This window comes from Saimiri boliviensis, chromosome 8 (genome assembly GCF_048565385.1).
Source record: "Saimiri boliviensis isolate mSaiBol1 chromosome 8, mSaiBol1.pri, whole genome shotgun sequence".
NCBI classification, from domain to species: domain Eukaryota; kingdom Metazoa; phylum Chordata; class Mammalia; order Primates; family Cebidae; genus Saimiri; species Saimiri boliviensis.
In genome coordinates, this window is record NC_133456.1 from 32138618 (window position 1) to 32161158 (window position 22541).

At 44.3% G+C, this 22541-nt stretch overlaps 1 protein-coding gene across 1 annotated transcript in view; it reads right to left on the bottom strand.

Moving 5' to 3' along the window:
• Positions 1-354: 354 nt before the first annotated feature.
• Positions 355-22541, bottom strand: part of ARHGAP31 (Rho GTPase activating protein 31) — a 116452-nt gene continuing 94265 nt past the window's right edge. Inside the window, exons 8-12 of the mRNA XM_003935420.4 lie at positions 20571-20695; positions 13750-13812; positions 10314-10889; positions 5623-5903; positions 355-4204 (exon numbers count right to left, since the gene is read on the bottom strand). Coding sequence (XP_003935469.3) covers positions 1796-4204; positions 5623-5903; positions 10314-10889; positions 13750-13812; positions 20571-20695 — 3454 coding nt within the window. The 3' untranslated portion in view covers positions 355-1795. The remainder of the gene's footprint in view (positions 4205-5622; positions 5904-10313; positions 10890-13749; positions 13813-20570; positions 20696-22541) is intronic.

Below are 22541 nucleotides of genomic sequence, written 5' to 3' on the forward strand. Positions count from 1 at the left end.
CAAGATTTCAAAACTGTTTGTAAGGCTTATCAGGGAGGGAGGAAGAGAGAAAGATGAATATGTATCTGTTGCAGGGCATCAGCTCCCAATTTCTCATTGGAGGAGGTAACTTCATCTTAGCCCCCACTATGCTCAGAATGATCTTTCATTGTGACGCCTACCCAGAGGTACTACCAGCCCTTAGAGAAATTCCTGCAATGACTGAGCTTCTGGACAGAATTCAGCCAGGCTTGAACCTGAGAAGAGATGCCCTGTGAAGTCCTTTTTTAGGAAGCACCAAAAACATGCCAGCAGGTATATTAGTTCTCCTCTCTCTTGCCAGCTGGAAAGAAAAGAACCGTTGAGAATTCTAAATAATTGAAAAGAAAATCAGATTGGTTTATTGCTTCTGCTTGTATACAGAGTTGAAGAGCAAGTTTGAGTGAGTGCCTGGAGTGGGCAGTGGATGAGGGGAATTATGGATGGGAGAGGGGCTCCTCAAGCTTCTATTTTTTAAGAGCTGGGGTCTCGCTGTATTGCCCAAGCTGGTCTTGAACTGAGCTCAAGCAATCCACCCATCTCAGTGTCCCAAAGTGTTGGGATTACAGATGTGAGCCACTGCACCTGGCCTTAAATCTGTTCTTGAGCAGTGGAGAGTAAAGGAGAAAGGAAGCAACCCACTGGCTAAAATAAAATACATTTTTAAGAAGGGCAGCTCTCAGTGAGTGGTTGTGATGGCCACCCTGCTAGGGCTCTTCCCTCACCTCCTGGAGCTCCTCTCTTCATCCTCTCCTGTACTGCTGGGCCCAGCCTAGTGTGGAAGAGTAAAGCTGAGCTAGAAGTATTTTCTGCTAGTGCCCCACCAATTCAAAGACATTAAATTTGGAGTGTAGTTCTGTCTTTGTGTGAGGCTTTTATCTGTGATGACATCCTGTTCTTGAACTCTGATACTGTAAAGAAAGCAGTTGCCTTCACTTCACGATTGCACTCCTAAATGAAGATTTAGCACATTTCATTATGGTAATCCTCAGCTCAGCCTCTACCCCTGTGTAGCTACTAGATTTATAAATCACAGTCCAGTATAGTGGCAGTTGGAGTCCCAAATTATTAAAAGCCAGGGCCAGAAAGTCTTCTTGAATCATGCCATTCTCATGGTTTGCTCTTGATTCTGATTTTCTATGCTGGCATATGGAAGTCATCTTGGACAGGTCTCCAGGGATTCCAGGGAAAGAGCATGGGTAAGAGTGGGTAAGCTCACCTACTTGGATATCTAAGTGCACGTTAGTTTGCATTTCCAGATCTGCTTCTATTTTGGATAGTACACTTTACAAAGCTTATTAGAAAACTGGTATAAAAGAACACATGTTTTAAAGAGCATTAAGAAGCATGAAGAGGCGGCCTTCTAACCTCAATAGCAACATTTTGAGGTTTGACACAGCAAGACATTTTTCTTCCTTTCAAAGAACATTCTTTCTTTCTTTCAAAGGACAGCCAGCTCTCAAGAGTAATAGACAATAACAATAGGGGAGCAATCCGACTCACATTCAAGCTCCAAAGTTCACTGGAGGCAAGCATTCCATCCTCTTCCCTTACCTAACCTTGTCTCACTTGCTCACATACACTTAACTAAATTTCATTTCTTGTTTTTCCTTTGACCACTCTTCTGGCAAATGGACTAATTAATAAGTGGTCAAAAGGCTAAAGAAAGAGAATAAACCCAAGCTTGATAACCTATGCCTGGAATATGGCAACCTGGCTCTCTAGTAACTTTCAGATGAATTACAATTTTTTTCAGACACCAGCAGGTGAACTGAAATCATTCTATTTGTCTCCCACTTCTTCCATCCAGAATCACCGATCTCCGCTGGGGCTGGTAAAAACAGCTGGTTGAGGTCTCTAGTCTCTGGCCATTCTTAGGGATGGTCATTTTATTCCTAAGTGTAACCCCTTCTGGTGTGACCCATGTGTTTTCTGCCAGCTCTCCACAAAGAAGGCCAGGGGAAACTGTCTGAGTGGGACTTCTGATAGGGGACAGCAGGACTTTGGAATCTGTCACTGTGGATGAGGGGGGCAGGTGGTCCATAACGGGGAAAGGAGGACTGAATAGGATTAGGCTCTGAGGTCTTCCTGGCCTTGACCTGTGGAAAGGCTTAGACCCCCCAGATGGTCGCTCCAGTTTTGAAGAAAGAAGGTTGTCCCCAGATGGCTCTGTCTCTGAAGTGCGCTTTCTGCATTGCACTGTTGCGTCCTGCGTCGAGAGCAGGTTAGGCGAGCCTGGTTCTAGAGAAAGGGTGGGTCCCTCACACAGGCAGGGTGCAGTGGCTTCCACTGGTGAGGACTTAATGGCACCGGGATCTTGCTTTGGTTTTTCTTCCTTTGGGCTTTCCAGGGAGGAGGCAGAATCATCTTTGGCAGGTTTCTGAGTGGCCCCACTGGTTGAGCTGGGTTCCTCTTGGCTCCTCTCCAGAGGTGGAGCCCCACTCTCCTCTGAGCTCTGAGAGGGCAGAGGCTGTGGGATCTGGGTGTACTGAATCTTGGGTGGGATGACGGGGACCGCCCTGGCCTGGCACATTTTGACCATGAAGGAGGTTCTCACAGCTGACACACTCACAGGAGCTGAGTTACGGCGGCCTGTCAGCACATGAGCCACAATGTCCAGGTCTTGGGGGTCCTGGGAGTAAACCCTCCAGGGGTCTGCTTTACAGTAAGATGAGGTCATCCATGTGACCTTTGGGTCTTCTGGCTCAGAGACCTGCATTCCAGGTGAACTAAATGAGGCCGCATTCTCAAACCAGAAGAGGTCAGCAATGGGAATAGCAGGGTCCAAGTTGAGGGAAGAAGGCCTATGTTTCCCTTTTGGGGGCCCACACTCTGTGCTCTTCAGCTGTAACTTTATGGGGTGCTCTACAAGTAAAGGGCTGTCCTGTATACTGGGTGAACTCTCCTTGCTGCTCTCTGGCCCAGGAACACCACTCTGCCTAATCTGTGGACTGCTGTGCCCCAGGTGTGTCCCCAGCTCCTTTCCCTCTGCTAGGCTGGTGGGGCTGGTTTCTGCTGGCTTGGTTTGCATACCACTTGGTCCCTTCTGGTTGGGAAGAGCCTCTGCCCCTTTGAGGCCAGAGAACTCTTTGAAGGACCTCAGAGCTTTCTCATCCCATCCAGTAATCTCTCTCCTGGGTGTCTGGGGCTGCAGAGGGTCAGAATTCCTGTCTGTTTCAAGATTAGCACAGCTGCTGGAGGAGGGAACCTCGAGAGTCCACTGGCTTTTAACTGGGGGTCTGCTATCTAGAGAATGGCTCTGACGAAGGCTGGGCCTGTGGGAAAGCCTCTTCTCCAATCGGTGACCCTGAAGGCCCTGTACCTGGGTCTCGTGCACGTCTTTCAGGGTGGGGGAGTGAAGGGGACTGGTCACCCACTGGGGCTCCTCCCAGGGCTCCACCATCTCCAGGCCATGCTGGGCAATGTCTGTCACAGTGTCATCTTCATCACAGTCTGAAGGCTCTTGTACTGAATGGGCTACATCCTCCTCTCCTTGTGAGGTGATCTCAGCCTCCCTGGTTGGGCTTGGAAAATCACATATTTTCCCCTCAGAAGCAGCATTCTTTGAATTTAGCTTGTCATTTTGTCTTGGGGTGGCTTCCTCTCCCTGACAGGGGCTAGAGATCCCAGGGCTGTCTTGGGACTCCCGCTGGTCTACGTAGGGATATGTCCCCCATTTCCTAGATGAGTCTTCTCTCTCTGGGCTGCCCTTTGAAAGCAGGACTGGAGGTGCCTCCTCCAGAGGAGTTGGACGGGGAGCAGCAGGTGGGACTGAAGGAGACAGATTCCCTGGGCCTCCCACTTTTCCTGTTGCTTGAGGAGACGCGGTCTCAAATGGAACTATTTCCAGAGGAACCAGGCTGGCGAGGTTTGGATGCACGCCCTGCTCAAGCTCCAGTTTCTCTCTATTGGCTGCTGTGGAAGCCCCCTGTGTGCTCTGATTGGCTGGATCCCTAGTCCACACCTCCAGAGGGGTGGAGCCTGAAGCACAGAAGGGGCCATAAGGTAAGCTCCCAGGAGGCTCTGGGGGAGCAAAGGGCCCCAGGCTCGACTCAAGAACAGGCTGAATTGGGCTGGTCTTCAGAGCAGGTGGTGGCAATGATGAGAGCTCCTCCTCAGATTCAATAATTTTCAACTCCTGTTGAATCTCAGGCCAGATCAGGGCATTGGCCAAATCATCTTCATCCTGAAAAACAATAAACTGATTGTCTTAGAACCAAGTACTCTGGGTGCTGACATCAGTGTTTCCAGTGAGAGGAAAGGGACTGGCAGCGACACCCTGTGCTAGCTCAGCAAATAAAGGATGCAGCACCGATAATACCTGTGGCTGTGTGAGTGCTCACCATGCACAATCACATACTTTAACTGTATCTTGTGTAATTTTCCCAACCACTCCAGGAGATAAAACACTACTATAATTACTTCCATTTTATAAATGAGAGGTCTAGGTTCAAATAGATTAAACAATTTACCTAAGTCATAGCAGCACATCAGGAATGAAATCCAGTTCTGTCTACACTAGAACATAAGTACTTAATCTCTCTGCACTGTTGCTTATAAAACAAACAAAAACCCTGGTTTCATCTAACTTCAGGTTCACTAGAAGGCGGGCATCACTACAGTGATGCCAGTGCCTGGCAAAAAGTTCACGTTAAATCCATGTTTTGAATGAATGAATGAATGGATGCCTTTACTTGTTCCCTCAAATCCACCTGGTTCTCTTTTCAGCACTAACTGACCTGCTTCTCAAAGCAATGCCATTCATTCTTACAGGGCCTTCCCCATAAGAATTCAATCAATTGCCATATGAATCTCTTCATCTTTCCCCTTCTACAAATGCAAACACATCTTATAGAGACTGAGCCATTCTGAGGACGCCATGGCACCCCACTCTGCCCTAACTCTCAGTACATGGTTCTTTTGTGTGCGTCCTGAAAACCAAGACTCTGGAAGCAAGTTCAAAGGCACCCTCCTTTCTGGGACCCTCCTCTGATCACAGAGCTGCCTCCCAAATGCAGGACTCCTTTTTGGGTATCCCTGGAAAGCCTCCTCACACCTTCTATGGAAGAACATCCCATAAAAACCTTTTTGGAAAATTCCACCTGTAAAAAGTGGACAAGGTTTAGTCAGCTCCAGCATTGCATTTTAACTTCTCCAGAGACCACAGAAGGAAATATTTCTGGTTTTGGAAATAAGTATAGACAACTGCCCATCCAGGATGTTTGGAAGAAGGCCGAACTCTGTGAATGATCATGGTATTTGGGACTGGGGTATGACAAGCAGATCTCGTGCTGCTTGTGGGATTGAATGTTATTGCATTCCAAGGACATGTTATTGGCTTATGGTGACCTCAGGCCAGAAATATTTAGAGTTCAGTCTATCCTAGGGAATCTGAGCAGGACGTTTCCCCATCACTGCAGGACTTCTGTAAAGTCTACTGCAAAACAAATCTCAGATTTTCCTTATAAGTTTGTCTCTTAAAGTCCCTTTGGCAGAAACCAAGTTTTCAAAAAAATTTTTTTTTCTGTCTACTTTAAATTGTACCAAGAGCCCTTGGGAAAAAAGAACTCCTCCTGGTTGGAGCAGGCGGATAGTGCACCTTACCATCTCATGGAGAATCACAGCTTCAGCTCTGGCCCCAGGGCTCTTCTGCAGGGTGCTTGACCCCACCTGGTCAACCTCTTGTCCCTCCTCCACCACCTTCTCTGGATTTGGCCTCTTCTCTAATTCACTTGAATGTTGAGAGCCCAAGGAGCTTTCTGGGGTTTTCTTCTCCTCTAGGTGGGTGCCTAGCTCCTCGGACAGGCCTTTGCTGCATTCCACTGCCCCCGGTGCTTCAGGTACTGGCTTGGCATCTTCAAGAGCTGCCTTCTTAGGTACAGAAGCTGCAGTGAAGATGGGAGTTATCAGTTAAAGGAGACTTCACTTCAAGAGAGACTGTTCCCAACACAGTCACTGTCCTGTCTCCTGGCCCTGCTTCAGAAGGATGGAGGGAAATCCCCCAGCAGTGAGCTCCTTGTATTTACTCTTTTTTCCTAGCAATGTTCTGGCCTCAGTTCCCAGAGTTACAGATTGTCAGAGAAGGAAGGGACCTCAAAGATCACCTAGTCCGCTGGTTCTCAACCAGGGGCTATCTTGCTCCTACTTTTTTATCCTTTCAGTGGATATTTGGCAATGTCTGGAGACATTTTTTATTTGTCACAACATTGGGGAGGGGTAAATGCAACTGGCACCTAGTGGATAGAAGGCAAGGATATAGGGAGGAGGCAGGAGCAAAGGCCTCAGCCTATTTCCATATAAATAATGAAGAAGAAAGTAACTAGAAATATAACCATATTAGTTATTATTCACAGGTTATCCTAATTCTTTGACTAATGCCTCTCAGGTCGGAAGTGTGAACCTGGGGTGACACTGTAAATGAATGACACTAAGGCGAGATGCTTTAAGTCCTCCGTCACGCCTGCATAAGGACTGCTGGAGGGCACCTTGGCTGTGCGGCAGCGCCAGCGCTGGGAAAGTGTCCGCTGTTTAGCCAGCTAGGAAAGGAGATGTCCAAATGGCCGAGACAGTTTAGAGAAAACTTCCCTTCTCCAAGCTCTTGTGGTAAGGCCTGACAGCTGTCAGGTAGGCCCATAGACATCCAGGGGCTTAACTGTCTCTGTGTGATGCTGTGCTTCAGCGGTCACGTTCCATGTCTACTCTCATGTTCTGCTTCTGCACCTGGTTCCCTTTTTGTTTTTGAAAAGATAATCAGTAATAGTAATATAAATCTTAATGTTTTTGTTCTTTCTTGGTAAGTATGGAAAAAGTACTGATGCATTATGCTCCTTACCTTACTTCAGGTGCCAGAAATTCCTGAGGCCCTGAATGACACATGATGTACTTGACCCTGTCACTGCCACACACTACCTACCCTGCCCCCAGATTTGCAACTTAATAAAAGTGAGAGTGTCTTGGCATTGGGGGCCACTGCTGGTCTCCGCGATCTGAGTAGCAGTGGACCCCTGGGCCCAAATTGTCTTTTCTCTATCTCTGTGTCTTGTGTCTTTATTTCTACAATTTCTCATCTCAGCACCAGCTGGGATGGGCTCACAGAATCCTGTAGGGCTGGACTCTATATCTGGCACCCAGCGTAGCAGTGGACCCTACACAAGGAAGCTGCTAAATATCCTCCAGTGTACGGAACCTGTCCCACAACAAAGACTTATCCAGTCTAGAGTATCAGTAGTGCTGAAGCTGAGAACCCATGCTCTAGCCCAGTCTCTCACTTCTCAAATAAATAGACTCTGAGAAGCCCATTAACATCACAAAACTCTTATTATTCATATCTTGCTGCAAAGATGTTTTATAATTATGATTAACAGTTTCCTATGTAACTCTTCCAGGTGTTATCTCCTGTCAATCTGGATCTATCCAAAGTAATTAAGCTCTGCTCTTAAACATCTATGATATCCGGAAGAGGCAGGCAGATCTCAAGTTTGACCTCTATTGCTTTGCATGAAGGAAGGCCCTGTTTCATTGCATAAATCTGTTTCCATACTGTGGATTAAAGACTAAGCAAGTACCCAGGACTGTGCTCAGCACATAGCAGGCCCTCAATAAAATTACCATTTACAGTGGTATTAAGGAACCTGGGTTTGACCAGGCACGGTAGCTCATGCCTGTAATCCCAGCAGTTTGGGCGGCTGAAGCGGGCAGATCACCCGAGGTCAGGAGTTTGAGATCAGCCTGACCAACATGGAGAAACCCCATCTCTATTAAAAAAAAATTACAAAGTTACTCAGGCATGGTGGCGCATGCCTGTAATCCTAGCTATTCAGGAGGCTGAGGCAGGAGAATCACTTGAACCCGGGAGGTGGAGGTTGCCATGAGCTGAGATTATGCCATTGCACTCCACCCTGGGCAACAAGAGTGAAACTCTGTCTCAAAAAAAAAAAGAAAAGAAAAGAAAGAAACCTGGGTTCAAATGCTAATTTCTCAATGAATCTTGTAATCTTGGTACAAAGGCATCATAATACTTGCTTTTGGGCCAATATGAGGATAAAGTAAACAATGGAGGCAAAGCACAGACATATAGTACAATGTCTGGCATATGCAACAAGCTCAGAAAAGTTTGTTGGTTACAATTGGTTAAGACTAAACCACTCATTGCCATTGATTACACTGGTATCTTAACTCTGAGGTATCTCACCACAGGCCAGCCCAGAGACTCAGATCTAGTGACAGCATCCTGTTGTCTGAACTAAAAAATGCTTCAGAATTCACAACAGTGGATTTCCTTTTGCCCATCACTTTGTAGGCTTGAAATTCAATTTTATCTTTGAATATGTAAAATATTTACAGAATTCACAAGTTAAAACTGTAGGTCACTCCTTGGTATCCATGGGGTGATTGGTTCCAGGACCTCCCCCCAATACCAAAATCCATGTGTGCTCAAGTCCCTGATATAAAATGGCATACACAGTATTTAACCTATGCAAGGATAACAGACTGTCCCTTAAAGACCTACTGGAGTCCAGGGACCCACTCTTTTAGAGAGGATAACAAATCTCACAAAAGCCTTTGGAAACACTGTTTTCCTCAAAGCCTTTACTTTCTCCCCTATCCCTCATCCTGCTGCACCCACACCAGCCCATGACACCATTTTCCAGACAATGTATGACTTGATGCCCCTGAGATTTGCTCATATGTACACCCATCCCACAAAGAAAAGGACTAACATTTACTCACATCTTCTGTGAGTCAGACCATGGACAGGTATTTTACGGACATTTTCCCATTCAGACCTCATTATAGCCTTTGGGATAGGAGCCTCCTCTGCTTTGTAGATGAGAAACAGGCTCCGAAATCTCTCACTGCCAAACTGGCAAAAAGCAGTAAAGCTAGCATCCGAATCCGCTCAGTTGGGTTCCTAAACCTACATACATCCCACAACATGTAGCTGCCTCTAAGCCCAGAATGCCCTTTCTCATCTTTTCTGTATGGAGACGCACTACCCATTTATGAAGGCTCAGTCCAAATGTCACCTCTTCTAAATCTTCCCGGAATCCTCCTGAGAGAACTGCCTCTCCCTCATGCCCTTGCCATCTGTTATGAACACCTCTTTCATGGTGCTTTGGGTGTCTAAGCCCTCCCTAATTCCAGAAATCCTGAGGAGGTTCCTATGCTGCTTCCACAGGCTGACCCTGTGCTGAACTTCAGTGCAGAATTTCAATTTCCCTTCTTAGTTTGTGAGCTCACTGTGGGGAAGGTATCATGTCTTAATCTTTGTTAACTCCACAGCCCATAGTGAACACAGGAGGGAGTGTGGTAGAGTGTTACAAGCATGGATTTTTTTAAATGTCTGAATTAAAATCCTGGTTTCTCCACTTCCTTGGTATGAGTGATTGGGCAATAACGTATTCCTCTTTAAGGAAATAGGGATAATAGTGACTACTTATATCATACGATAGAGGGGAGAAATGAGACAATATTTGCAGGACACTTAGGAGAGTGCCTGACAACCTAATAGGTGCTGAAAATGACTAGTATTAGTTGAAAATAAATATTCCTAAATCATAATAAACGTTTGTTCGTTTGACTGTCAGCCATCCTTTCCTTCCGGGTTCTCAATACTTCCATTTTATGCGGCTCTGGTTTGCTCGTTGATCAAAGAACCCCTCCTCACTCCAGACACACCTAGAGACTCAAGTCTGGCCAATCTCAGAATTGGACAGGGCAACAGTGATTGGTCCAAGGCTGGGCATATGACTCAGACAGGTCCAATCAGAATCCTTCCTGCATTTGATAGAAGGAAACTGGGAGAGGGATGCTCTTTCTCCTTGCTACGGTTGCTAGCCATGTTGTTTGCAAATGTAAAGTAGAAACGAGGATGGGTGGATGGAGAGAGAAGGAGACTGGAAGAATTGAATCCCCAATTCCAGCTCTGCAGCTCTGCATTCCATTTTGAGTTTTTCTCCTGCCTTCTCACTCTATAAGTGAATAAAATAACAGGTAACATTTATTATATGTAAACACTGTTCTGAGAGTTTCATATGTATTAAACAATTTAATATTTACAACAAACTTATGAAAAAGGTATTAACATAATTATTCCCACTTTACAGATTAAGAAACTGAGGCACAGAGTGGTTACATTAACCTGCTGAAGATCACGCAGTGAAATGGCAGAGCTAGGATTTGTACCCAGTCTGGCTCTAGAGCCCACAAACTTAACCACCTCACCATATTGCTTTGCAAACTTGAAGCAAATTTAAGTGTGGCAATGGAAATAGACCCTCTCTCCCCTACTTTACCTGTAGCAGTCTCAGCTCCCAGTGGCTTCTCGTCTTCTGGCCAGCCTCCACTCTCCGACCCATGAAAAGAAAACTCTTCTAGGCTGGAAAGAGACTGCAGCTCCTTTGGGGGTGTTCTGCACGGCGTGCTGTTGGTGCTGATGACGGCTGACACGCGGAGCGGCACGGACACCGCAAAGGGCTCAGAGATGTTCAGTGCCTTGCGCTGGTGACGCGGCGAGGGCTCCATCTGGAAGAGGCTGCTGGTAAAGACGGATTTGCTGGGGCTGTCGTTCGAAGTGTAGAACATACCCAGCATCTTTGGGGCTGTTTGCTCCCCCTCGGGATCCTCAACAGGCCGGAAAACCTTCAGCTGTTCTGGTGGGGGCCGGGTCTGAGCGCCCTGGAGATGGCCGCGATCGGTGCTCACATCGAAGCCACCCTCAGCCCCTGGAGGCATCCCCTCCTGGCCCCATTCGCCCTCCTGATTGCTGAGGTCACATGAGCTGCCGGTGCCGGTGGGGTGCATTTTTGTTGCTGGAATGAAAAATCCACCGGTGGTAACTGTTCGATTGAAATTTCCCTTGGCTTCTTTTCCTAGTAAAAAGGAACAAGTGTATGGTCAGCAGCCTGGGTACATATGCAATGGCAGGCCTTCCAGAAAGGGCAGGCACATCACATTTGGATACTAGAGAGGCACAGCATTCCAACAGGGGCATAACCGCCCAGAAAAAGACAGGTAACATCTGGATAACAAAAGAGAAAGCACTTCCTCATATGCACAGAATTTTAGCATGATGCTCTCGTAGGACCATTTGCTGTCATGCCATACAGATCACTTTTAAAATTTGCAGGTAGAGCAGTTTTCAAAGAAAGATTGCTGCTAAAGTTGCTCAGCAGAGCCATCATCTACCAAAGCACTCAATGTAGATCAAGAAGAAAAAAAAAGGAGACAGATGAGAGGCAGTAAGATGATGTTTGCTCAAAATGAAGATGACAAAAAGTAATAATAAACAGAATCTTGTCGTATTTTAGAATCTTAAAAACTTATTGTTTTAAGTTTTCTCTGGCAGATGGACCCAGACAGGGGGGTTTGATTTACCAGCAAGGACACAAATGCTGTTATCAACTAGACCTTTCCCACCTTTTCTCAGGCTTCTTCCTGTTGATTCAGAGGATGAGAAACTAGAAATGTAAATTAACTAAATACTAGAAGGCACAGTTGTAAGGAGCGAGGTTTTTTTTTTTCCTGAGATGGAGTCTGGCTCTGTTGCCCAGGCTGGAGTGCAGTGGCGTGATGTCTGCTCACTGCAACCTCCGCCTCCCAGGTTCAAGTGATTCTCTTGCCTCAGCCTCCCAAGTAGCTGGGATTACAGGCACCTGCCACCATGCCTGGCTAATTTTTGTATGTTTGGTAAACAGGGGTTTCACCATGTTAGGCTGTTCTCGAACTCCTGATCTTAGGTGATCCATCTGCCTTGGCTTCCCAAAGTGCTGGGATTACAGGTGTGTGCCACTGCGCCCAGCCCAAGTTCTTGACTGACTTAGTAATGAAAGCAAAGAAGAGAAAAGTCTATGTGGGAAGTAAATAAGCTTGGAGATGATATGTGAGTTGCCAGGGATCTAGAGAATAATTTCTAACTTGGTACTAAGCCCTATACTGGGTATCTTACATAATTCTATGCTTAAAATTCTTATGACCACCCTGTAAGGAAGTGTAATGATTTCCTTTAATACACAAGGACACAAGAGACTCAGCAGTCAGATGATCTGTGCAATACTCATATGAAACATATATAATGACCTATATTTTGAAATATTAACTCCTGCAAAACTGGGTAAGAACTGCCCGAGAAGTTTCCAAACCAAATCAAATGGATGAATATAAAAGTAAGAAAATGCTGAAAGCATCAAATTAACTTAAGATCTCACTATTATACAGGCTTAGAATTATTGCTATTATTAATTGTTATTTTTTGAGACAGGCTGAAGAGCAGTGATACAATCTTGGCTCACTGTACCCTCTGCCTCCTGGGTTCAAGCAATTCTTGTGCCTTGGCCTCTGCCTTCAGGGTTCAAGCCATTTTTGTGCCTTGGCCTCCTGAGTAGCTAGGATTATAGGCACGTACCACCATGCCTGGCTAATTTCTTGTATTTTTTTTTGTAGAGACAGGGTTTAACCATGTTGGCCAGGCTGGTCCCGAACTTCTGGCCTCAAGTGATCCACCTGCCTCAGCCTCCCAAAGGGCTGGGATTATAGGTGTGAGCCACCACGCCTGGCCACGGTTTAGAATTATTTTAAAAATGTTGTTCTAGGCCGGGCGCGGTGGCTCAAGCCTGTAATCCCAGCACTTTGGGAGGCCAAGGTGGGTGGATCATGAGGTCAAGAGATCGAGACCATCCTGGTCAACATTGTGAAACCCCGTCTCTACTAAAAATACAAAAAAAAAAAAAAAAAAAAAAATTAGCTGGGCATGGTGGCGTGTGCCTGTAATCCCAGCTACTCAGGAGGCTGAGACAGGAGAACTGCCTGAACCCAGGAGGCGGAGGTTGAGGTGAGCTGAGATCGCGCCATTGCACTCTAGCCTGGGTAACAAGAGCGAAACTCCGTCTCAAAAAAAAAAAAAAAAAATGTTGTTCTAAAGATTTCCTGTATTGTTTTGGTTTGACTCATTTTTGAAAGAGAAAAATATCTTTTATTAAAGAGACTGGGGTGATGGGATAAGTATAGAGGAGTTTTAACAGTCTGCTGCCAGACAAGTCCTTTGCCTGGTAACTTGTAATGGTGCTTATTGGCTACTTAACAGAAACAGAAGGAAGAGATACAGGCAAGTCAGCCCTGGAGGATAGATCTATGAGAACAAATGTTATGTGTTATTTTGGTGATGAGTATTAGGTCATGTGCAACTGCATACACATCTATTCCAACAAAGGATACTGTGGTTTGCACAGGGCTGATACATAGCTGGTGCCTAATTAATGTTTAGTGATATATAATGAATGAATGAATGAATGAATGAATACATAATGAACCTACCAATTCAAAATCATGACTTGACACAAAAACTAGGAAGCAAACGCATATGGAAACAGTCAAATTCAAGATACATGGGCCTCTAGGGATAAAACCATAGGGCATAAATCAATGCTTGGCTTTTTTCTTCTGCACAAAGGGGAAGCCTCTTCTGTCTTGACCTTTTACCTGGTTTAGGTTTGAATGAAAAGTAGCTGGGTACTCCAGCTGTGTCTAGAGGAAGGACAGACAGAGGATGGCTCTTTAGGCCTAGCCCTGGAGTAAGGTAGGGGAGGTTATGGGGCTATGTGAACCCCTTGAGTTTGGGAAGGGTCAGGGAGGGATTTGGAACTAGATAATTGTGTGTAATCATGACTACAGAGCAAGTGAGCTCCAGCCTCCTAATTGTAATCTCCAACTCAAAACTACTTGTAAAAATCTTACCTTCCACAGGCACTGAACACAGTGAGTCCATGCTTTTAGCCGGTCGGATGGTAGCCTTTTCCACTAAAGACAAAAGAAAAAATATCCTGATGAACGCATATTGAGAGAAAGCATTTGGAAAAATAGGACAGTCTGTAAGTACACAATACAAAATTCTTCAGGAAAGTTTTTCAAGTATAATTGATCTCCTTCGAAACATTCCTCTCCCCAACCCTGGATGCTCCTACTTTCTTAATGGGACAGGTCTAATAAAATCAGGGCATTTATAAAGTTTTATTATTAACTTTTATGAATTTACCTTTATTATAACCTTTATTATAATAAATTTACCTTTATTATAACCTTTATTATAATAAAGGTAAATTGAAATTTTGTAAAAAAGCTCATAGCAAATGAGTCTTGAACCCAATTTTATTGTACAAAAAAGTATTCAAGGATGAATCCAGGGGCAGAATCCATCGGGCTCCAGGCAACTCTTTGTATTCAGCAGGCCAGAGAGCAGAGAGCTGAGACTGTATCTTGGTTCCTGCAAATTTGGTACAGCGGGTGAGAGGGCCCAAGGGAACTGGAGTTAGGTTTCTGCCGGGTGCAGCTCTGTTCCTTGAGGCCTGCAGCCTGGGTGCTACCCAGTGATCTCACCCACTAGCCTCAACCTGGAACAGATCCCAACAAAACCTTTTTTGCACACCTACTCTGTGACTGGGTGTGTGCCATGTATCTTTGTAAGCCACCTTAGCAGATATTTGGAAGAGAGTGGTTTAAATGACTAAAAACTTATTCCAGGCATAGTATTAAATAGATGCATTCACAAACACCATCTCTTTTCAGGGAACACAATTGGCTGAAGGGTAGTTCCTTCTAGGTCGAGCTTGCCAGGAGGGGAAGCAGGAGGCCCAGGACTAGCAGCCCTTAAGGTAACTTTGAATTTAGAAACATCTGGATTTGAATTCCATCTCTGCCCCTTTTGGGTTGTGTGACCCCAGATAAGCAGCTGCATTGTTTTTTTTTTTTTTAGACAGGGTCTCATTCTGTTGCCCAGGCTGCAGTGTGGTAGAGGGATCATAAGCTCACTGCAGCCTCAACCTCCTGTGCTCCAGCAATCTTCCTGCCCTAGCCTCTGGAGTAGCTAGGACTACAGGAACTCACCAACAAATCAGGCTAATTAAAATTTTTTTTTTTTTTTAGAAACAGGGTCTCACTATGTTGCCCAGGCTGGTCTCAATCTCCTAGACTCAAGCAGTCTTCCTGCCTTGGCCTTCCAAAGTGACAGCTAAACTTTTCTAAACTCTAGTTTTATCAGGTATAAAATGAGAAAAAATAAGAGCTGTTGTGAGAATTAAATGGGTAATGACTATAAAGTAATTAGACTGTACTAATCTGCAATAGAGTAAGTACTCATTAAAAAGTAACAATTGTTTATTGTTGCTGCTGCTGCTCTTCAGGATGGATCAGGGCTCAGCAACAAAGGGGAAGACAGGAGAAGGTTCTAGGAGAAGCATTTAGAGTGGGCCTTAACCAAAATTGAGCCGTAACTCAAGCCTGTTTTTCTCTCATTTAAAGATCGCCTGTTCTTCCTCCTTGATCCAAACCCGCTCCTGCAGGGAGGTTCTGAATTAGCCCCTTTTGGTCTTGGGGCTTCTCTCTTTCTGGGGCTCTCTGTGGGATGCCCAGCCATCTCCATACAAATCCTTGGCAAAGGCAGAGAACGCCTTTCACCGCCTCACTTCCAATGTACCTCAGAATTCTTATCCTTTGAAGATCTGCTCTTTCCACAAATCTATAAACTGATTTACTGTCCTGAAACTACCTGGTCAGCATCACTTTGTATATTCTAGGACATGCATTGCCTTTGTTTTCCAGGAGCTGTATTTCTGGTATGTCTCTGGTTTTCATGTGTCGACCTTGACAGGCAGTGACCAGGCACCCCGACTGTCTCACATAGGCCAGGCAGCAACTCTGTCTGTAAGTCCATCAGTGTACACCTTTGGTGTTGAAGCCTCTTTCTCATGATGTAGTTCCTTGTGGCCTTGCTGAGCACAGCAGCATATCAGAGCTGTGGCTTGGGGGATAGTCCCCAAGCATTCCCTGGCCCCCTTTCTGGATAGTAACTAAGAGCTCAGGCCCCTGTGGCTTATGACTATATTTAGATTACATTTTTCTGTCTGGGACCTTGGCCTGGCCTTACAGAGGCACAGCCCCCAGTTTTCTGGCAGCCTTTGTGTTCCCAAGTCCCCTTTCTTAGCTGCATTACTCAAAGGTGAGCCTGGACCTGCTAGAGCCGTATGGCTTTGAGACTTCTCTGCTCACAGTTCATTTTGGAGGGTGCCCTGAACTCTTCTTTCTCGTTAATAATACAAAAAGCTTAAACTGAATCAATTAAAATATCCGTATCTGGGAGGCTCTAAAGTTTACGCATCTTAGTCAATAGTTCATTATTTCTATACTTTATTTCTTATCTCTGTTTCATGTTCTAGATATGGTTAAACTCCCCTTCACCTGCTCCTCCTCCCTACCCCCAAAAATCCCAATACTATTCATGGTGAATTCATTTTTTATTTATTTTTAAATTTTTTAAAATTGTACTTTAGGTTCTGGGGTATATGTGCAGATCATGCAGGATTATTGCATAGGTAGGCACATGGCAATGTGGTTTGTTGCCTCCATCCCCCCATCACCTACATCTGGCATTTCTCCCCATGTTATCCCTCCCAACCTCACCCCCACTGCCACTGTCCCTCCCTTGCCCCACCCCCAACAGTGTGTGATGCTCCTCTCCCTGTGTCCAGGTGTTCTTATTGTTCAACACCCACCTATGAGTGAGAATATGCGATATTTGATTTTCTGTTCTTGTGTCAGTTTGCTAAGAATGATGGTTTCCAGATTAATCCATGTCCCTACAAAGGACACAAACTCATTGTTTTTTATGGCTGCATAGTATTCCATGGTATATATGTGCCACATTTTCCTTGTCCAGTCTATCGTTGATGGGCATTTGGGTTGGTTCCAGGTCTTTGCTATTGTAAACGGTGCTGCAGTGAACATACATGTGCATGTGTCTTTATAATAGAATGATTCATAATCCTTTGGGTATATATCCAGTAATGAGATTGCTGGGTCAAATGGAATTTCTATTTCTAGGTCCTTGAGGAATCACCACACTGTCTTCCACAATGGTTGAACTAGTTTATACTCCTACCAACAGTGTAAAAGTGTTCCTACTTCTCCACATCCTCTCCAGCGTCTATTGTCTCCAGATTTTTTAATGATTGCCATTCTAACTGGCATGGTATCTCAATGTGGTTTTGATTTGCATTTCTCTAATAATGCATTTCTCTAATTTTGCATTTCTCTAATAATCAGTGATGATGAGCATTTTTTTCATCTGTTTGTTGGCTTCATATATGTCTTCTTTTGAAAAGTGTCTGTTCATATCCTTCGCCCACTTTTGGATGGGTTTATTGTTTTTTTCTTATAAATCTGTTTTAGTTCTTTGTAGATTCTGGATATTAGCCCTTTGTCAGATGGGTAGATTGCAAAAAGTTTTTCCCATTCTGTTGGCTGCCGGTTCCCTCTAATGATTGTTTCTTTTGCTGTACAGAAGCTCTGGAGTTTAATTAGAACCAATTTGTCTACTTTGGCTTTTGTCGCCAATGCTTTTGGTGTTTTATGAAGTTCTAAGTATCTTTAGTTATGAGATTTTAAAGCATATTATTTACGTATGTTAAGTTACTGGCTCCCCTTTTCACACGCATATTTCAACAGTGAGCTCATGTGCCACTTACAGAGGCTACACTGGTGGATTATATTTGTTACAGGGTTCAGTGGCCTAACTTTAACAGATTCCACTAAAGTTATGACCATAAAGCCTATTTATCTTTATTTTCTAGAGTTGCCAGCAATATTCTTCTGGTAAAAAGAAACCACTTCAGACAATAGTTAAGGCCACAGGGAGCCACTTATATTGACACTGACGGTTCTTAAATTTCACCCTTGCATCAGTTAGTGAAGATCTTATTAGTTTGTTCATAAGATCATAAGCCAGTGACTTTCAACCCTGGCTGCTTATCAGAATTATCTGGGGAGCTTTCAGAAAATTATCAATACTCAGACTTTACCACAGACCTCCTGAGGCAAAACTGCTGTGGTATGATCACCTTGTGGGCGATTCTGAGGTCCAGCTGTGTGAGAAGCCCTGGCCAGGGACACCTTGCATGTTCTGTGAGTTTACCACCATTTGATCCAATGCCTGGGATTTGTTCTTTTTGAAAACCACACTGGAGTAGAAATCTTCCTAAATCAAGATCAAAGGAAACCACTTATTTCCTTTTTGTTCTTTTGTTTTGTTTTATTGTTTTTTGACTTTTCCTTACTGGTGAACCTCTTTCATGGCTATACCACTGATTCTGCAACTGAAATTCTCTCTTTGACATGCTTAAGCAAATCTCTTTTTATAGATTAAGAGTTTTTGGCTAGGTACTCTTCTCCCCAGTTTCTCCCTTAAGAATCCTATTTTCTGATTTGTATCTGTCTTGTCATACTTGTGGCAACCTGTCCTCTTCATTCAGGCTATCTTTCCATTTTATGCAAGCTGAGTTTTGCCATGAGTTGATGACGGATGCATACCCAGAATCCATTTCCCTTCTGTCCTTTGCACAGAGCTCTTGCACTTCTTGGGTGTGAGTGCCATTCCTCATGTCAGGGGTTGGCTCAGGAACCCAGGCCGAAGCCACTCAGCATAAGGCACGTCCTTGACAACAGGGACTGAAATGTGTGGCTCAGTGAAGGATACTGAGACAAGGGGAATTTTGATGGGGCCTTCTGGAAAGAAGGGTCCCTGCTCTTAGGAACAAGCTACCAGAAATGTTCTTTCTCCCTCTGGACCTAGTGGAATAGTCAGTGGAAAGGCCTGGAACTACTACAGCCACTTCGCCACAGCAAAGGAAGCCAGTCTGGGAGTGAAACTGATCCAAAGGGGAGGACACAGCTGGGGAAAACACGGAGAAATGGAGAAAGAGTCCCTGAATTAAACCACTCCTGAAGCCTTCCCTGTATTTGGGTGTTCAACTGCAGAAGCCAGTAAATCCCCTCATTGCATAAGTTGATTGAATTGATTTGCCATTATTTACAGCCCAAATCGTTGAAACTGCTCTACTGTGACACCCCTCCTTACTTTAACAGGCAAGCATAAGATTTCTAACATCTGAACTTTCTGATTTTTGGCATGTGATTAGATTATCACCAGGTTTGAGGAAAGTCCTTAAAAATATTCTCACAGTTTTCCTATAGGAATTAATGTTTCCCCCAAATCTCTATTAAACATTTCAACATTTAGAAACCTACCACCTAGTTTTGATAATTATTGACCTTTTGACATATATTTGCATTATCTATTTTTGCATTGACATTTGTCTACCTATCATTTGCTGACTTATTTGAAAGAATCAATATTTTGCTGCTTCATCCTTAAATATTTTAATTTTAGCATATGTCTCCTAAGAACCATTAGCACACTGAAAATTTGTGTTTTAATAGCCAATCTATATCCACATTTTCCCTCTTTGTTCCCCAAATTGTCTCTTGTAGCTTTTTTTGTTTTTGTTTTCTAGAGCTGGGGTTTCACTATGTTCCTCAGCCTGGTCTTGAACTCCTGGGCTCAAGTGATCCTCCCACCTCAGCCTCCCAAAGTTTTGGGATTATAGGCATATGCCATTGTGCTTCATCAGCTCTCTCTGTCTCTCTGTCTCTCTGTCTCTTTCTCTCTCTCTTTTTAACCAGCATCCAAACAAAGTTTGTTCACTGCATTTGTACATTTATCTTTTACACCTTGGTTTCATAACTATTGCCTCCGTTTTTATCATACTTTCAATCTGTAACACTAAAGATCATTATGAAAATTTTTCTTGGGCTTCTCTTTTCTGACATCATATTCATCTGCACTGGTTAAATTTCCCACTATATATGGTTCCCTCAGTTCCTTCTTGTATCAATTTCTATCCACTACTCAGAAATAAGTCCCATGGGGCAGCATCCTACTTTAAAAATCATGATGCTAGGGAAGAAGGGACAGATCTTTACAGCAGAATTCCAATTAATAGAAAATCATCATCTAGCAAACACCATAGGAATAACTGTTACATCCAAGAACCATTAAGGGATCCAAAAACTCATAACAAAGAGCTCTTTAACCAAGGGATCACAGTTCTCCTTACATGCAATAAGGCATTGACATCATGTACCACATTGAGTCAGGCACAACATCACTTCTGTAGGATTTCTGCAAAAATTCCTAACCTCAGTCTAGCCATGAGAAAACACTGGACAAACTCTCCTTGAGGTAAGTTCTACTAAATAAATGGCCAGTACTCTTCCAAATTATCATGGTCAAAAAGACAAAGGAATTGTCCTAGATTGGCAGAGGTTAAGGAGACATGACAACTAAATGCAATATGGGATCCTGGATTGGATCCCAGACAAGAAAAAGAACAGTAGTGGGACAGCTGGCCAAATATGAATAAGATCTGCGAATGCGTTAGTAGTATTGTATCAACACTAATTTTTGGCTTTGATAACTATATTATAGTTACACGAGATGTTAACATTGGGAGAAAATGCATAAAAGGTATACAGGTTCTCTGTGTACTATTTTTGCCATTTTTTTTGGTAAGTCTAAAACATTTTTTAAAAAAGACTCCTCTTCCCCCAGTTAATTTATAAGTTTCTCTTTCAGAGCTAGTGTGCTTGATGTGATCAAACCAAAGACTTAATAAGCAGAACTAGGAAACTAATACTTGTATCATAAAACAATTGCTGTTGATTCTTACCCGAGAGCCTCTGTCCTCTCACAAACACACTCCCATTTCTACTCAGCTTTGATTTGGAGTCCGATCCAGAACGTCCCAGGTTAAATATTGATTTCCACTTCTTTGATTTACTGGAGAGCTTTCGCCTAAGAAAAACAAGATATAAGGGGTTAGTTTGTTAACTAGTCATTTCAAGGGGGCTTTTAAATAGAGAGCAAATATTCCAATTATGTCCTTAGTTATGAATGGCTCGGATATTTCAGGAAATTTCCCACTAAAATCCAAGGTAAGCTGGATTCTCACCCTGTCTAGAGATGGTTAGTGGCCTTGCTTGGTTAGGTGACAAGCAAGAATTTCACGAGTCACAGCAAACTGTATTTCCCAGGGCAAGAGGTAAAAGTGTGTTACTAAAGGCAGAGGTGGGGCCAAAAAGAGGCAAGGATAGGTGGAAATCTCAGAGGTCACAAGCAAAAACACAATTCTGGGAATTCTGATAAGCACTTTTGTTCTGGAATTTCAAAGACGCCATTCATTCATTTCATTCATTTATTCATTTGTAGAGATGGGGGGTCTCACTATCTTGCCCAGGCTGGTCTTGAACACTTGGCCTCAAGCCATCTTCTTGCTTCAGCCTCCCAAGTGCTGAGATTACAGGACTGAGCCACTGCACATGGCTAGTTTTTATAGAGTAAGCACTAAAGACCATATGGAGTTAGGTTCCTGCACTGTAGCCACACTGCTGGGACAACCACAGGCAAAGAGAGAGCTAGGGAAGATGTTCATGGACTGAAAAGGGTTGGAAGAGAAAGCTGACCTGGAAAAGAGTCTAGCCTGGTGAGGCTGAGGAGAGTAGCAGCCTGCTGGGTGTGGTCAATTATTACTGCAGAGAAATGCACAGGGTAGTTGGTGTGTCTCTGGCTTAGCCTCACACCAGACTGCTTTGGTGAGATGGGGAAAGGGGAGCACTAAAGACCATATGGCTGGGTGGAGAGAGTCTGGCACTCCAGTGGTCACCATGGAGGCCTTGCCCTGCTGTGGCTCTGCCCAGCCACTGGAATGTATAAAGCTTCAGGATGAAAACCTGCAACTTGTGGGTCCCACAAAGGACCTATTCTCTGCAAGGCCCTCATAGAACGTCCAGATCTCAAGCCCACTGTGATTTTTTGTTGTTGTTGTTGTTTTTGAAACAGGGTCTTGCTCTGTCACCCAGGCTGGAGTGCAATGGTGCAAACAACGCTCACTGTAGTCTTGACCTCCTGGGCTCAAGCAGTCCTCCTGCCTCAGCCTCCCAAGTAGCTGGAACTATAGGCACATGCCACCACACCCAGTTACATTTTTAATTATTGTAAAGGCTGGGTCTTACTATTTTGCCCAGGCTGGTCTCGAATTCCTGGGCTCACACAATGCTCCCACCTTAGCCTCCCAAAGTATTGGGATTACAGGCATGAGTTACAGTACCTGGCCCCAGGATGCTTTTATGATCCATCAGAGAGAGTTTTGCAGTGTGTGGTGGCTTTCTTTGGACTTGGCCTGGATTTTGTCAAGTTTTTATCCTTGGGTAGTATTTTATAGGGTGGCATACCTTTGGGTATGGTGCACTCCAGGTGTGGTTGAAAGCACAGAGAAAATGCATTTGATGGTCTTTCCAAGGTATTCTTCTTCCTGATCCCTGGAGGATCAGGAGGAAATGAGACTTACTTTCCAGGGATTTAGGGAAAAAAGCAGTGGGGCTCAGTCTCAAGAATACAGTCTACACTTTCCAGGACACAGATGGGTTTCTCATCAGATGAGTTCCAGATGTGCCACTCCTATAGCACGCAGTGTAACTGGCATCTCCTAGTAGTGCAAGGTAGCAGCCTGGACAAGAGGTGCCTGTTTTCATACCTCTCTTCACTGACCAAACAGTGGGGATGACACCTTCAATGGAAAGGTTGCCTTTCAGCCCCTTCGCCTACAATCTGCCTAGAATGTAGGACTCCTGTTCAATCCCTG